This window comes from Helianthus annuus, chromosome 15 (genome assembly GCF_002127325.2).
Source record: "Helianthus annuus cultivar XRQ/B chromosome 15, HanXRQr2.0-SUNRISE, whole genome shotgun sequence".
Taxonomy (NCBI): Eukaryota; Viridiplantae; Streptophyta; class Magnoliopsida; order Asterales; family Asteraceae; genus Helianthus; species Helianthus annuus.
The window spans coordinates 93,954,532-93,966,096 of record NC_035447.2 but is presented as its reverse complement, the minus strand read 5'-3'; the positions used below and the strand labels follow the sequence as shown (position 1 = coordinate 93,966,096).

General features: G+C 38.3%; 2 protein-coding genes across 7 annotated transcripts; one reads left to right on the top strand and one right to left on the bottom strand.

Moving 5' to 3' along the window:
• Positions 1 to 282: 282 nt before the first annotated feature.
• On the top strand, positions 283 to 3,816 carry LOC110911955 (histone H3-like centromeric protein HTR12). 3 transcript variants are annotated; one of them, XR_002577502.2, is made up of 8 exons: positions 293 to 456; positions 567 to 592; positions 681 to 708; positions 786 to 904; positions 2,469 to 2,543; positions 2,696 to 2,771; positions 3,022 to 3,146; positions 3,702 to 3,816. XR_002577502.2 is itself a non-coding variant. In XM_022156617.2 (7 exons), exons 1-7 carry the CDS (start codon positions 405 to 407, stop codon positions 3,075 to 3,077), a joined length of 429 nt encoding a protein of 142 aa, XP_022012309.1. In that variant the 5' UTR covers positions 283 to 404; the 3' UTR covers positions 3,078 to 3,375. The 3 variants fall into 3 exon arrangements, 2 of the variants coding, with proteins under 2 accessions (XP_022012309.1, XP_022012308.1); XM_022156617.2 differs by lacking the exon at positions 3,702 to 3,816 and having other exon boundaries at positions 283 to 456; positions 789 to 904; positions 3,022 to 3,375; XM_022156616.2 differs by lacking the exon at positions 3,702 to 3,816 and having other exon boundaries at positions 3,022 to 3,375.
• A 1,759-nt stretch (positions 3,817 to 5,575) lies between these two features.
• On the bottom strand, positions 5,576 to 10,460 carry LOC110911954 (bifunctional protein FolD 1, mitochondrial). Of its 4 annotated transcripts, none has more exons than XM_022156612.2 (7): positions 10,161 to 10,459; positions 8,089 to 8,408; positions 7,781 to 8,017; positions 7,538 to 7,705; positions 6,658 to 6,919; positions 6,352 to 6,497; positions 5,576 to 5,960 (listed from the first exon to the last, which is right to left on the bottom strand). In XM_022156612.2, the coding sequence occupies exons 1-5, from the start codon at positions 10,294 to 10,296 to the stop codon at positions 6,749 to 6,751; spliced, it is 1,032 nt and encodes a 343-aa protein (XP_022012304.1). In that variant the 5' UTR covers positions 10,297 to 10,459; the 3' UTR covers positions 5,576 to 5,960; positions 6,352 to 6,497; positions 6,658 to 6,748. The 4 variants fall into 4 exon arrangements, with proteins under 4 accessions (XP_022012304.1, XP_022012305.1, XP_022012307.1 ...); XM_022156613.2 differs by having other exon boundaries at positions 5,576 to 5,955; XM_022156615.2 differs by lacking the exon at positions 10,161 to 10,459 and adding an exon at positions 8,518 to 8,792.
• Between the last annotated feature and the right edge of the window lie 1,105 nt (positions 10,461 to 11,565).

The following is an 11,565-nucleotide window of genomic DNA, read 5'->3' as shown; positions in this document are numbered from 1 at the left end:
TTAATGCCCATCCATTACAGAGACTATCCGAGTAACATTTTGTTAAACTACATGGACTATACATTCTATTTTGAAAAGGTGAGTACTAAAAGTGAAAAATGATAAATCATAAAGACTATCCGGGCAATTAACTCTAAATTTTAACATAATTAAAATCAAATACAAAATTAATAAGACGCAATTTCACACTTTCACATCGGCTAATCACCTCTAAATTGTAGTAAACCGGGATCCAATTCAACAAGAAGTCAAACCCGACCCAGTAACGTAATTATAACACACAGTGCACTTGCAGTCGTTATAACACACACACACACACACAAACAAATTCAAAATTATAACACACGGTGCACTTGCAGTCGACCGTTATCACCCCAAAACTCCCGGAAGAAGAAGATTCAACAATGGCGAGAACCAAACACCCTGCTAAACGCAGTTCAGGCATACCAGCAGACGGTGAATATCTTCCTCTCTTGCTCACCCATCCGATTATCATTATTATTAGTTTTTTTTTTCTTCAAATTTAGTTCAAAACCCTAATTTTCCCCCTTTTTTTAAACTTGCAGGTAGATCATCCACTTCAACAAACACAGTATACTATTTTTATCACTCTGTTGTTTATTATTAATTTGTTTATATTTTTTTATATAATTCGTTATTTTTTTTTCTGAATTTGGCAGCCAAGAAAGAGTCCGAGGAAGAATCGAGGTAGTGAGTGTTTAGTGTTAAAATGTGTGAATGTGTGTGTTTTTGGTTTTGATGAATTGGAGTGATTTGTGATTCAGTAGGTGGAGAAAACAGGAAGCCGCATAGGTTTAAGCCTGGGACACAGGCGCTACGTGAGATTAGGCGTTTGCAGAAGACGGTTGAACTGATCATTCCGGCTGCTCCGTTTATTCGAACTGTGAGATGCCTTTATCTGCCTGGTTTAGTTATGTTGGCTTTTTGTTATTAATGTTTAAGTGGTCAAACAAAACACTGCCATTTTACTAATGACACGAGATGAAACAACTAGGTAGATCCTCTAGTCAGATGATCATCCTCTTCTAGTGTCGTCTTTCCTTCCTTTGGTCAGATCAGATCATCCTCTAGTGCAGCATGATACATCGTCAACTGTTTCTAAAGCGACTCACGCTCAATGTACCATTTTTAGACAAGCCCTATTAACTGCATTTAATCAAGTCTGAATGACGTGTGAGATCAATGCATTAGTTCTAAGGCATGATTGTTTTTTCTCGAACAAGCTATACACTTGCTCATAGTTGTTAATAGCGATGATAGCGAGCGCTATAGCGAATACCGTAGCGCTGGATCATTGCTATCTGATGTTTAGCGCTCAATAGTGTGAAATAGCGACAATTACGGTTTTATTTTTCTTTTTTTTTAAAAAATCTTAAAAACCGAATTTTTAGGCATTTTAATCGACCTAACAGCTGTAATCTTTACTAATAGCATCAGAAAACCTTAAATTTGTGCATAAAACACTAATTTTTCTTTAAAAAAATTCTAATGCATTATCGCTAAACATTAAATAGCGCTCGCTATCGCAACGAAGCGTATAGGTAGGTTGTCGCTATTTACCGCTATTAACAACTATGCACTTGCTAAACTGCAAAGTATATTCCAATCACTAGGAAATAACAAACAAATCTCCAACTAATTGTTGTTTCTTTTTTCTACTTCTTTAACTGGGATTGTTATATACACTTTTATTGCATATCCCAGATCTTTTGCAAAAAAAAAAAAAAAAAAAACATGCGATAAATACATCAGTTTTAGGTAAGCTTTCCTCTTTATTTTTGAACTGTCTAATATAGCAAGTGCATGATTGGTTGAATTCTATGTTACCTGCTTACACATGTTGACTTTCTAGTAAGAAATGTTAGTGGACTTATGAGTATCTAGTTTTGGAAATGTTTTTCCGATTTTCAGCTCAAATGTTAACATCAGAAATATTTAAGAATTGTCGGGTCTCAACTCTTGAAGTACTACTTGTATATAGGGGTGGCAATTCTTGACACGACATGAAAACAATCAAGTTATGCTTTGAAATGTCTAAACCGTTTAATAAACATGCTGTTTTGGGTTGACCAGTTTAACCCTTTCATTTTATAAGCTCAACCCGTCAACCCGTTTATGATTACAACCCACCCCGTCAAGTCATATGACTTGGTTAGAATAATGGGTTAACGGGTCGTGTTCGTGTTACATGATGTTAAGTGTGTCCCGGTTAGAGTCATGGTTCTGAGATGAACACATATATGGATCGTGTTCCGGTTCAATTGTTCAACCACCAACCCAAAACATATCAAATAGTCAACCCGATGTGATTGCCACCCCTACTTGTATAATCATTGATCAATAATAACTTGGTATACTCTTGTGTTACTGTTACATCTCAGATTAAATACTTTTTTTGCTCTTTTTTTTGTATTTGTTGATGTTAACTAGAGAATAACATCTTGCAGGTAAAGGAGATAAGCAACTACATGGCCCCTGAAATCACTCGCTGGCAAGCCGAAGCTCTACAAGCCCTTCAAGAGGTAAATAAATCATAAAAATTTAGCTTCATACTCGTAAAAATCAACTGTTCCACAAAATTAAGGTTTTGTAGCATTCTTAATACTGGAAAAGCATATCTTAGACCGATTTCTGGTGAACTTTTAACCAAGTAGTCTCATCATTTTTTTATCAGGCAGCAGAAGATTACCTAATTCAGTTGTTTGAAGACTCAATGCTATGTGCGATTCATGCAAAGCGCGTTACCCTCAGTAAGTTTCACAAAACTCTTCTCAACCCAATTACGTATGAACGAACGGGTCGATTTAGGTTGTGTTTTATCTTAAAACGGGTCAAAAAAATAGCTAAAATGGAAACATGTTGTAATTTGCCCAATGGGTCTACTTCAATGCATACGAACTCCTAGATCCTGATACTTTTTTATATAATAGTTTAAAATTTGGACAAAAAAGTGTTTACGGGTCAACTCAACCTGAACTCACGTTTTTGTTATTTCTGCAGTGAAAAAGGATTGGGAGTTGGCACGGCGGATTGGTAAGAAAGGGCAGCCATGGTAGTTAGAAGAAGCAGAGAATTGTTGTACTCTGTAGTGTGTACAAGTATGCATATGTGTGTGATGAAAATAGGTACATCATTAATTAGCCTATTGAACTTAACTTGGAATGCTAGTTATGTTATTCTATTAGTGCTTTATAAATGGTCTGCAAAATTTATAATTGGGTTTTGGTGAAAAATATATTAGCGCGGTGTATTTTTAGACAATGAGACAGTAAGCCTAAAGAGATAGAGGGGTGTGGCATTTTGTAGTTATTTTGGTTTTTAACATGATGGTTTATGTGATTACCATTTTGTGTATATCTTGATTCTAGAGTGTGTGTTAACATCAAAATGTAACCAGTGTACAAAGAAATGGTGGCCTTTAAGAACAGAAAATGGAGGCGTCGTCAGTTGTGTGAAAGGATGGTCGAACTAACGCATGGTTGCTACAACATGAGATGATGGTGTGATTATTGAAACAATATCGTTATAGTAATAATAATCTACCATATTGAATAAATCTATTTAGGAGGTTGTAAACTTTTAAAAATAGAGTTTATACGACTTTCAACCCGCTTGACCCTTTTCCCTTTTTTATCTGACGGACCAGTTAAAATAACTTGAGTTCTGTTATTCTTGTGCAGGTGTGGCCACCTGTGAATGTGTGTTAGCAGATAGTGATAAACGTGGAGAAAATGACTATTTTACCCTTTGACATGACTTTCCTAATTAGATAATAATAGAATGAGTAAACTGCCATTTTGGTCCCTGTGGTTTGGCCACTTTAGTCCAAATCTCAAACTTATTACATCCAGGGCCCTGTGGTTTGCATTTTGTTGCCATTTTAGTCCAAAATCCAAAAAATCCCCTTTTTGACTGTTGAGAGCTGTCTATTTTGTCCTTTAGTGCAGGGGTATTTTCGTCATTTATGTTTTATTATAAACTGATCATCATCATCATCCCCAAAAATAATCAGCTCTCTCTCTCTCTCTCTTCTCTCTCTCTATATAGCACCACCACCACCACCACCACCTCCTCCCTCTCTCTCTCTTCTCTCTCTCTAGCACCACCACCACCAACGCCATAACCTCCTTCCACAACCACCTGTTTCCACCATCACCACCCATTCAACAAGCACCCAGTCCGGCGGCACAGCCAAACCCCCTATTTTCGATTAACGAATCCGTGACAAGCGCTTTCACAAACACGAAACCTTTGTGTTTGTGTAACCCTAGTTCTCCAAATTCACCCCCAAAAACCACAATTTTTTCAATTCTCCAATTCCAAACCCTAAATTCTCACCAGATTCTGAATATTCCAGTTTAATATCAATCATACAACCACAATTGTTTCTCTCTCTCACTAACTAATAATCACAAAAATGATTACATGTACATCAAAACCAGCGTTTAGATTCAAATAATCCAATCTAAACAGATCCAAAATGCAACGAAATCAAGAAATCCAAAAATGATTACCTACCTGAACTTCACACCGATCCTCACCTGTGAACAACCAACCTGCAATCACAATACTCCGACAACCACCTACGACCACCGTAAAACCTCAATCATCTCCGACCACCTTCATCGTCCACATGCAAGTTTCACTCTGTCACCACCACAAACACCACCGTTCAGATCTGAAACATAAATCGTATGTGCTCAGGGTGTGTGTTCAACAAGTCAATCGTTATTTACAGATCTGATACAACAAATCATATGATTTGTTTTCAGATCTGCGATGTGCTCATCAACATCTGCATATCAAGATATGTTATTTTCATCTTTTTTTTGCTAGAGAGAGAGAGAGAAGAGAGAGAGAGAGAGAGAGAGAGAGAGAGAGCTAATGTGACCAAATAAACGGAGAAAGAGAGGAGAGCGACGGGGTGAGAGGAGAGAGACGGGGTCAGCGGCGGCGATGACGGTGGTGTTCTGACAGTGGTGGTGGTGTTTGACGACGGCAGTGGCGGTGATGGTGGTGCTTGGAGAGAGAAAGAAAGAGAGAGTGATGGTGGTGGTGTTGATGATGATGAACATCTGCATATCAAGATGAGATGCATATTTTTTAATGTGTTGAATAATCTGGACTAATGTATTAAATGAAAAGATAAATGACCAAAATACTCCTGCACTAAAGGACAAAATAGGCAGCTCTCAACAGTCAAAAAGGGTATTTTTTGGATTTTGGACTAAAATGGCAACAAAATGCAAACCACAGGGCCCTGGATGTAATAAGTTTGAGATTTGGACTAAAGTGGCAAAACTGGCCAAACCACAGGGACCAAAATGGCAGTTTACTCTAATAGAATAAATAAAATATAACTCATTTAGTTTACCCCTAAGTAACTTAACCAAATAACCGTACTTATCCATAACCCGAATTAGACGACCCCACCCGCCTATACGTTCGAGTACGGAAATCACATCCAACAACCATGAAGAACCTCCATCAGCTTCCATGGCTCGGGAGGTTCATTTCAGTCATAAGTGACGGTTACCATGATTAGTGTATCGAGTGAAGCGTCAAGCGTATCAACATTTAAACGATCAACAAAAAATGTGAATTCGAGAAATGGCCAATTCCTTAAAAATTATCAAAAGACGAGATGTATCACCGGTAGTCATAAAATATTGTGATGGATCACGTAATCCTCGTCCTCCCACTCTACTTATGATTGTTATGGGACGTGGATTAAGGGTTGAGGTGATCAAATGGGATTGTACTCAATGACCAGAGTACAGTCGGATCTGGTGAGAGTACATGAAAACCCAGTCGACAAGCTTTGCCGAAATTAAGAGCCTTTAAAGTGAACCATGTCAACCAGCTTTGCATGTCTTCGTTACAGCTCCCCACTCTCTGCTCATTAACAGCGGCATCCAGACCTCACTCACTCTTCTGCCCTATACATCGCCGAAGAACAAATATATTAGCAGCGATGTCGCCAGTCACAAGGTTGGACTGTCGGAAAGTTATTTCAATGAAATGGATGTTGTTTAAGTCAGCGGCTCGGTATTCAACTATTTATGAAGGTATTCTAGAATAACAGATATATTTGTAAAATCTACACAAACAAGTTCTAATATATATCCCAAAGTATAATACTTTACGAGTGGATCCCAACTCGGGAAACAAACAAACACCACTCGTGTTCAAGCTTGATCCAAACAATCTTGAACTCGAGTAGGATGAACGCATAGATCATCAGTAGCCTTAGTCACACGTGATATTACACCAAGTATCATCATTAATGTGCCAATAATCAAATATAAGGGAAAGGCGTTCTTCTCTTACTCGTGTACATTTGTATGGCTCATAGAACATCCCCAATACTTGGCTTCCCTTTTCATTTTTCTTCAGCCTTCGTCATGGACCCTATGCGCTAAGCTTTTCGACATCAGATATTCACATTTCGACACCACACGTGTGGAGTTTGATTTCTGCAAGAACCAAAACAAAATGATCCCCGAAGACAATTTCTTATTCCATAATCTACATCGATAAATACAAATGTGGACGACAAACAATGCTAAACTCAATTGTTTTTAGCTTTTATACCAGTAAAAATCAAATTAATGCCTTCAGATTTGTTTAAAATACCTGAATTAGTTTCCAATCTACATAGTGTAAGTTGAACCCTCTTGGCACCACATAGCAACATAACGCCAGAACCTAGTCTCATAACAAATTATTATGAGTTTTCAGTCCACTGATATGAGCGCTTAGCGGCTTCAACTGTGTTACAAAGTAGCATGGAGATGGTAACGGGTCCAACACCCCCTGGGACAGGAGTAAGTAGGGATGCTTTAACTATCGCCTCTTCGTAGCAAACATCTCCAGTCACATGGGAACCTTTGCTGTCCTGTGTATCATCAGAGCACAAAGCAATCACATACATAAAACAGAAAGTTTGCATTTGACCCGACCCGGTCCATTTCATCTCGTACTAAAAATGACCCGTTCTTGACAGATCACTGACCAGAAGTTCTTAAATTTTGTTGCCCAAGAAGCCAGATCTCAGTTATCATGGTTAATTTAAGAGTAAACCACACGGATGGTCCCTGTGGTTACCCAAATATTTGGATTTGGTCCCTAGCTTTTCAAAAGTATACGGATGGTCCCTATGGTTTGCACTTTGTAGCACATTTAGTCCCCATCCAACAAATCTAAAGGTTTTAGAAGGTCCAAGTTAGGGACTAAATGTGTTACAAAGTGCAAACCACAGGGACCATCCATGTACTTTTGGCAAAAGTTGGGGACTAAAGACCATCCATGTACTTTTGGCAAAAGTTGGGGACTAAATGCGTTATAAAGTGCAAACCATAGGGACCATCTGTGTACCTTTGGAAAGCTAGGGACCAAATCCAAAATTTTGGTCAACCATATGGACCATCCGTGTACTTTATTCTTAGTTAAATTTTTATAGAGTTGAGAATATACTAAAACAACCCAACAAATAAAATCAAATAAAAAAATCCACCGCAACCAACGTGGACCCCATGTCAATTACAACGACCCCTGGTTTCAACCAATGACCTCGAACCAGATTCGGAACTCCTACATCCGAAACCAAAATATCCGCTTCGCGTGTTATTTCCTCCGGATTCTTAGTAAACTTGTGTACTACACTCACTGTAGCGTGATGCCTCTGCATGTAGAAACACAAATTAAGAACAAGACTATCTAAATGTTAATCGCGTTTAAAATTTAAATAAATAGTTACCTGCAATAACAAGGAGGTGGGTAATCCAGTAATATTGCTTCTCCCGATTACGACTGCTTTTCTACCTATGATTTCGACACCGTATCGGTGAAGCAACTCGATACACCCTCTCGATGCACACGGAATGAATAAAGGCTCCCTTCCCGTCATTGCGAGATTTCCTACGTTTACGGGATGAAATCCGTCCACGTCTTTTTCGACGTTCACAGCGTTTATAATCTTCTGCTCACTCAAATGCTGAAAAACAAACAAATTACAATGAGGTCAATTTGGTCAAACAATAGATTCAAGGGTAAATGAGTAATTACACAGGGTAATGGAAGTTGGACAAGAATGCCATGAACTGATTCCTGGTTATTTAGCGCTGAAACAGCATCAAGAACTTCGGTTTCTGTACAGTTTTCAGGAAGGTTTACTACTACTGAGGTGATCCCGACTTCCTCACAAGCTTTTTTCTTGATACGAACAAAAGATCGGGAATCCTTTCTTTCGCCCACTAATATTACGCCTAATCCAGGTGCTTTCTTGATTGAATTTTTCATATGATTAACTTCAGTGGCCAGAGTAGCTTTGATATCGTTTGCGATCGACTTCCCGTCGATTTCTACTGTTTTTTTATGAGTGTTATCTGTTATTTATACAGGCCAGCATTGCAAAAGAGTCAGCAATGTAAGATAATATATTCTACCATATTAGTCTTTAAACGCGTCAATATAAGATAATAAATAAACACATACAGTGTTATATATATAAACAATAAGCTACCAGATTGTCCTCAAGGGACATCCTAGTGGTTAAGTGGCGTGCTCCGTCTCCGTCATCGCCATCGCCATCGCCATCGTCATCGTCATCGGCATCGCCATCGTCATCCTCATACTCATACTCATACTCATACTCAGTAAATTCCACCAATAGCAAAGCTAAGGTAGGGTCTGAGGAGGGTAAGATGTAGACAGCCTTACCTCTACCTCGTAGGAATAGAGAGGCTGCTTCCAGTGAGACCCCCGGGTCGATAGTAGCTTTGCATCAAGCCTTGGACATAAGGCACATAACACTCAGCAATCAGGACAAAAGACCTATTAGTGCATGTACCCTTTTGCCTTTTAGCTATCAACGCCACCACATGATGCATGATTAACCGTCCTCGGCATTTAACATTATTTTCACGAAATTAGTAAAATAACGTTAAAATTATTCCACTTTCACTTTTGCCCCCCGATGGCCCACACATATATACATTATATGCGCATACCGCAAGCGGGGCGTAATTATTTGATTCGCATACATAAGTCAAATTCGAATACGAGTTTCTGTTATTTGAATAACCCGAGTAAGATGCATATAGTCTGTATTATATATAAAGATTTATCTTTTTGGGCTTGGATCGTCTTTGGGCTTTTGTGCTTTAACTAAATGTCTATTCCATTTAATGGCCCAAAAAAAGACTTTAACCTGTTAGCCTAATATCGGTAAACGATAATCGCATACGGTCATTCCACTCCATCTGCTGTTTAAGTGCTGCTGATTTTTAATGTTGCCTTGATAATGTTTGGGGCTGATTTTTAACTCTGCTTTAGGGTTGTTTTTTTAGCTCTGATTTAATGTTGCCTTGATATGTATGTGTTACTATGTTATATTGTTATTAATGTCAAGGAAAATAGTGATTTGTTTGTTTTTTTTTTTTTGTACTTTTTAATTTTTCTGAGTAGTTTTCCCAATCTGAATAAGTCGCATAAACCTGAATTCGACTCAAATTCACATAAGCTTATTCAAATCGAATGTCAGGCGAAGGAGTAGGATCAAATACAAACCACATTTCGTATACAAACCGTAAGAACCATTTAAAAAAGTGTCATGAGGCATCTAATCAATTATAGAGGAATGGTAAAATGAACCTAAATAATATCAATTAATCATGTGCTAATATAATTCAAAAGTGTTACTTTTATGTATGTATTGTTTTAGTATGTGCTAATTTAACTTTTTTAAGTGCTAGGATTTGTTCTCACGGTTTTTAGGATAAATATGGTTTGTACCGGAACCAACCCGTCAGGCGAATTCGAGTCGAAGTCGAATACATATTTTAAAACTTCAAATTCGAATAACTCGAAATTCGACTCTGTGCTCAACATCCCAAAGGTTGGGAGTGAGTTCAAATCCAGCAAGGTATGAATTGCTGTTAAACACAAAAAGAAACTACCCTGGCTATTTGTGAGATCTAAAAACAAAATACTACACACTTTCCACAGCAGATTTCAAAATCAATAATAACAAATCAACCGATACTGCATCCCCAAAACAATTTGAAAGCTACATAATAAATGGGTCCAATTAAACCCTAATTTCTGTATAAAATGGAAAATGTTTGTGGAATTCTTACAGTGAGGTGTTGGAGGAGGATGCCAGATATCATGAGGGCGGTCTAGGGATACAAGGGGGAAGCAATTTGGTGTGACAGAAGAACTGAAGGATCGGTTGCAGAGTATGCGCCAGCAAATACTTCGCATCTCTAACATGGAGGGACTGAATAATTGCAGGAAGAACAAAGAATCAGGCTCGTTTTGTGGTGAATCAGAGTGATAACGTGTAGGATCAGGGTGAAAGTTGTCTGACACGTGTTTTTATATAATCTTGGACTCGGGTTTGGATCTAAGCTTACCCGTTGTGGCTAAAGTTAGCCCAAGTGAACCGGAGGATTTATCTTCTGATATTGTTTCACCTGTTGCTAGCCGAACAGTCGAACACTGGATAAATCACTGCGGAAGCTAATACAAGATCATCGGGTCGTCTAGCCCATAAATGCTCAACCAACTCATGACGAAGGTTTCCGTGCGTCTCACGGTTCTTGATATTGTTTTTGGAGTTTTTGAACATCACTGATTGTTGATTTACCCTATGGGACATCACCTTGGTAGTTTTGACATATAGTCATTACCTTGGTCCTCCAGAATAATTTTATGTAGAATTAGACAAGTGTAGACGACGTTCATTAACCGTATTGGGTTGATAATCAAATGATATCTTTTCTTTAGAACTCCAAACACTCTTTCAATATCCTTTATTGCTGATTCTTGCTTCTTTTAAAGCACTTTCGTTTTTCATCAATTGTAGACGAAAAGCTTGAACAAGTGTCAACCACTCATTGTAGATATTGTCAACCAGGTAGTAGCCGTACTTGAAATGTTTCCCGTTTGCATAAAATGATTGTGATGGCTCAACCTCGTCGTTAAGGTTATCGAATATTGGGATTGATCGATAACATTTAGGTCATTATTTGACCCAGCAACTCCAAAAAACCAAAGATCATGCGAGGCCACCACTTCAAGTATAATTGTTGAGCCGTTGTGATCACTTCGATGGAACTGACCTCGCCAAGTCGTAGCTCGTAGAACACATAGCCCATCCAACATGCGTACAGCCGAGCCTACCGAGCATTCCGGGAAAACCATGTTTTTCACCGTGAACCTCGTATCTGCGTTAGATATCATACAACGTTGGTTTTTGCAAATATCTTCGCGAGTAAATGTTTATGATCCCTACGTAAGGATATATTTATATCTATACTATATATATTATGCATATTCGAAGGGCAATAATGGTCATTTGCCATTTTTTTAAACAATACTGGCCTTTAAAGCTTGTTGTACAAGCCTAATATGCTTAAAAGAAAAGAAAAAAGACACAGATACAATTGGGAACAGGGTTTCAGGATCTCTCTCATCCTTATCTGCCTCCATCTACTCTCTCTCTCTAGCGATTCAATATGACCAAGGCAAACGATGAAG

Coding starts and splice junctions, on each gene's coding strand:
- LOC110911954 (XM_022156612.2), bottom strand. CDS start 10,296: ATGTTAGAGATGCGAAGTATTTGCTGGCGCATACTCTGCAACCGATCC. Junction 8,409..10,160: donor TCCTCCTCCAACACCTCACT/GTAAGAATTCCA, acceptor TATAAATAACAG/ATAACACTCATAAAAAAACA. Junction 8,018..8,088: donor TCCAACTTCCATTACCCTGT/GTAATTACTCAT, acceptor TTTGTTTTTCAG/CATTTGAGTGAGCAGAAGAT.
- LOC110911955 (XM_022156616.2), top strand. CDS start 405: ATGGCGAGAACCAAACACCCTGCTAAACGCAGTTCAGGCATACCAGCA. Junction 457..566: donor TTCAGGCATACCAGCAGACG/GTGAATATCTTC, acceptor TTAAACTTGCAG/GTAGATCATCCACTTCAACA. Junction 2,772..3,021: donor TGCAAAGCGCGTTACCCTCA/GTAAGTTTCACA, acceptor TTATTTCTGCAG/TGAAAAAGGATTGGGAGTTG.